General features: G+C 47.9%; 1 protein-coding gene and 1 long non-coding RNA gene across 4 annotated transcripts in view; one reads left to right on the forward strand and one right to left on the reverse strand.

Moving 5' to 3' along the window:
* Nucleotides 1–2322, forward strand: part of LOC107306910 — an 18184-nt gene extending 15862 nt beyond the window's left edge. The window contains exons 1-3 of one of the 2 annotated variants that reach the window (XR_004305758.1): nucleotides 1–25; nucleotides 126–1419; nucleotides 2220–2322. This is a non-coding gene — a long non-coding RNA (uncharacterized LOC107306910). The remainder of the gene's footprint in view (nucleotides 26–125; nucleotides 1420–2219) is intronic. The other variant, XR_001552299.2, reaches the window with a different exon arrangement.
* LOC107306907 (caspase recruitment domain-containing protein 8-like) lies at nucleotides 709–3693 on the reverse strand. Of its 2 annotated transcripts, none has more exons than XM_015850321.2 (5): nucleotides 3511–3693; nucleotides 2952–3077; nucleotides 2248–2392; nucleotides 1861–1902; nucleotides 709–1180 (listed from the first exon to the last, which is right to left on the reverse strand). In XM_015850321.2, the coding sequence occupies exons 1-5, from the start codon at nucleotides 3688–3690 to the stop codon at nucleotides 924–926; spliced, it is 750 nt and encodes a 249-aa protein (XP_015705807.1). In that variant the 5' UTR covers nucleotides 3691–3693; the 3' UTR covers nucleotides 709–923. The 2 variants fall into 2 exon arrangements, with proteins under 2 accessions (XP_015705807.1, XP_015705806.1); XM_015850320.2 differs by having other exon boundaries at nucleotides 709–1186.
* Nucleotides 3694–3699: the final 6 nt, after the last annotated feature.

The following is a 3699-nucleotide window of genomic DNA, read 5'->3' on the forward strand; positions in this document are numbered from 1 at the left end:
CCAGCAGGACGGCCGCCGCTTCGAGGTGATGCCCCGCGCTCTGCCCACCGTCCCCCATGGCCCCTCCCAGCTGGGAGCCTCCCCTCGCCCCCACCCCACCGCTGTCAAATCCGGGTTCATTTCAGGTTCCCTCAGTCTCGTCAGCCCGCTGAGATGGACCTGCAGGTCCTGATGGCCGACAGCCCAGCGTGAGCCAGCAGCGTGCCCCGGTGGCCAGGAAAGCCAGCAGTGCCCTGGGGTGCCTTACAAAGAGTGTGGCCAGAAGATGGTGCGAGGGTCTCACCTCTGCTCTGCGCCTTGTTGGGGGCCGCATCTGAAGTACCGGGTCCAATTCAGTGCTCCCGGATTCAAGGAAGACAGGGAAGTGCTGCAGACAGCCCAGCAGAGGAATACAAAGGCTGTTGGGGGCTGGAGCGTCACCGTGGTGCTGGAAGGCTGAGAGAACTGGGGCAGTTCGGACAGCAGAAGAGAAGGCTGAGAGGGGAGCAGAGCAACGCTTATCAGTGTGTAAAGGGCGATGATAAAGTGGATGGGGCCAGGCTATTTTTGCAGCTGCCTGCTGACAGGACAAGGGGCCAATGGGCACAAATTGGAACTCAGGAAGTTCCATAAATTGAATCTCACTGAGGTACTGAAGGTGGCCCTCTATGAGTGCAGGATTCTTCTGAGAGTGTATGCTGAGACGCGGGGAAGAAAAAGACATACTCATAGTAAATAGAATATAATGTAATTACAAAAAATAGTTGAAAACAATGGTCAGGTTGATGATTGGTGTGACGTTCTCATCTGATGAGGAAAAAATTTAACTGTGAGTGGATGAGGAGGGCCTGTCGCGTTACATCTCGAGTGTTCATGCATGCCTAATATAACAGCATGGAAGGGTTTGGGTTCAGGAAATGGGATCAAAAAATCTGTGAATTCCCTTAACATAAGCCATCCAGGTCATCCACAAGGAATGGGTCTATTTTCTTGAGCACCTGAAAGAGCTTCTCTTGGGCCCTTTGCCCTTTTTTCTCAACTAGGTCCAGCAGATACCGATTCTTCTCCTGTTTTGTATTTTGAGCTCGCACCTCCTCTTCTTCTTTACTGTTGATTACACCTTCATCCCTTAAGAGTAGTAGAATGGAGGAGATCTGCCCCATCCTGGAACAAAGCTCTGTCTTGTGCTTCTTCAGGAAGTCTGCATCTAGCAGATAACAAAGCCTGTGTTACAGTGCTGCATGTGGCAAGGCAGGCTGTTACCTCCTGTGGTACTCTGCATCCCAGCCAACACACCCAAGGGCTGTTTACTCTGTCCCACAACCACATGCTCCCATTCCCTCCACTGCACTACCAGTGCTGTTTGCTGGCCTGGAGGCTGAGTCACCAGAAGAAAGCAACCTCATCAGCTGTGGAAGCATTGGGAGCATTGGAGCCAAGGTAAGAACAGGGCCAGAGCTGATGGAGGTCAGGTTGGTGACATCCCTGGGACTGCCCCATCCAGTACTCCTTCATTGTTTGAAGCAAGTGGGAAGCAGTGGCTCGGTGATAAGCTATGAGATGCTCAAACTCTACCAGTTATTGGAAGTCCAGTGAAATATTTCTGGGCTGTGAACTGTCTTAGCTGTAGCTCATTCTCTACAAATAGATTATGTCTGATCACAAAGAAGGCAAAACAGTTTGGAGGGCCCCCAACACTGTGCCAGTTCACAGAGCAAGCCGCCAGCAGTGAGGGAATAAAAGCTTTAAAGTTTATTTTTTCTCCAGAAAGTCGTAAGGGTTGGAAAAAAAATGGTTGTTTATCTGCTGTAAGCCACAAGATTTAAAAGCCCAGATAAATATTTAGACACAACAAATTCAGCTCAGAAAACCTGTACTGACCTGAAGGCATCATGTCAATACTTGTATAAACACAGAAATCATCTGAAAGAGAAAGGAGAGAGATTATGAAATATACCATTACTAAAGTGGAGACCCTTTCTAAAAGTCCTCTTGAGATGTCTGATCTTTGAAGGAACCATCAGCCATTATTTCCTGCTTACAGTATTTCTTGCCATACTGTTGAGAACTCAGCTAAGTGCGTCCTTGGCTGCGTACATTTGTAGGTGTTGGTTTAGGGGTGCAGGATTAGCCTAAGAGAGAAGGAATCCCAAGGCATGGTTCCATATCCTGCGCCCAGAGTATCTGAGCATCTCTTCTCACTGTTATGAGCAGTGCAGCTCACTTTCCCGCCATCTCAGTTCTCCTTACAGATGGATCTGATCCTACCTGATCTCAATGATGCCTCCCAGACCACAGTGTCATTCTGTCCATCTCTAATAAATAATTCAATTTCCTCTGCCATCTTCTTGATGTAGATCTCAACAAAGAACTGTTGTTTTTTTGGACTCTTGTAGCAAAATGGCAAGTGTGGCTGTAGAGATAAGAAGGAAGTTGAGTCTCACCGTGTGGAGCTGTGAATTTACACACATCATCCATTTGTCCTGGCCTTGCAGAAAAAAAGAAGAAAGTGGCAGAGGAATGGAACTCTGGAGTGTCTCGTCTGTCCTCCTTCACAAAGAGGGAGTGTGTTGTCATCTCTAGATGGGCTCAGCCTGTCTTTGTCTAGCAGAATGCAGGAACCCTCAAAGAGCAGAGATTTTACCACCATTTTGGTGTTCTCTGAGTGTTGCACCACCTCTGAAATTTGGAGAATAAGATGTGCAAGCAGAGGCGGAGGGACAGGGAGAAGAAATGGCAAAAGAAAGAACTAATCACTGCTTTCAAAATTGTGAAGGGGTGTTAAAGAAAAGTCAGAGCCTCTTGGAAGTGTACAGTGATGAGATGAGGCAACGTGCAGGGGCTGAGACAAGGGAAATTCTGATTAGATAATAGGGAAATGATCCCAGTGCTAGAATGGAGACCCAGAGAAGCTCTGGTATTTTCTATTTCAATCAAAAAGAAATAAATGAAAAAAGAACAATCCCACATACTTCAGGTTTAATTTGAACTTTAGGTTTGCTGGAGACCTTATATCTGTATCCAAAGAACAGATGTCTGAATGGAGAAGGCTTGGGAATAAGGCTTGAGTTCCAGCTCATCTCTCGTCTTTCAATGGCCTGTGAACATCAAGGATTACTTTTGAGAATTGAAAAGAGAGCTGTGAGCTGCAGGTAGCTTTCAGTGTGCTTGGAAAGTCAAGAAGAGAACAACCTGATCAGGACAGAGCCCTGAATGTGCATGACAGGCAGTGCTGTCACAGGGGAAGGGCTGCAAGCAACGGGAGAGAATCTGCTATGAAGCCATCTATTACTGTGCATGGCAGCAGCCAGCATATCTGGCATGAGCTAAGCTCTATGCTGCAGAGCATCCTGTGCCATGTCTCTGCTCATGTTGGGAAATGTTGTCCCAGCCAAAAACACATAGAGATTCCTGGAGGCAGGAAACACCAGAGCAAAACTGAGAGGGCTCTTTGCTTATCAAATCAGTTCCCTGCAACTGCAGCCTCCCCAGATGCCTCCCTCCGAACCGGTCAAGCTCCCTCCACCTTACCTGCCTCACAGAGGTGTCGTCTGGGATCAGGTAGAGATGCAGTGTTGTATTTGCAGCAGAGAGCTGCCGGAAGATCAGCACTAAGGGGTGCACAGGGAGAGAAATGGCTGAAAGTAACTTTCTCCAAACCACCCCAAGAAGAGAGAAACTGGGATTCTCCAGGACAGCAGTGAAAGCCATCACTTTTTT

This window comes from Coturnix japonica, assembly GCF_001577835.2.
Source record: "Coturnix japonica isolate 7356 chromosome 15 unlocalized genomic scaffold, Coturnix japonica 2.1 chr15random728, whole genome shotgun sequence".
Classification (NCBI taxonomy): domain Eukaryota; kingdom Metazoa; phylum Chordata; class Aves; order Galliformes; family Phasianidae; genus Coturnix; species Coturnix japonica.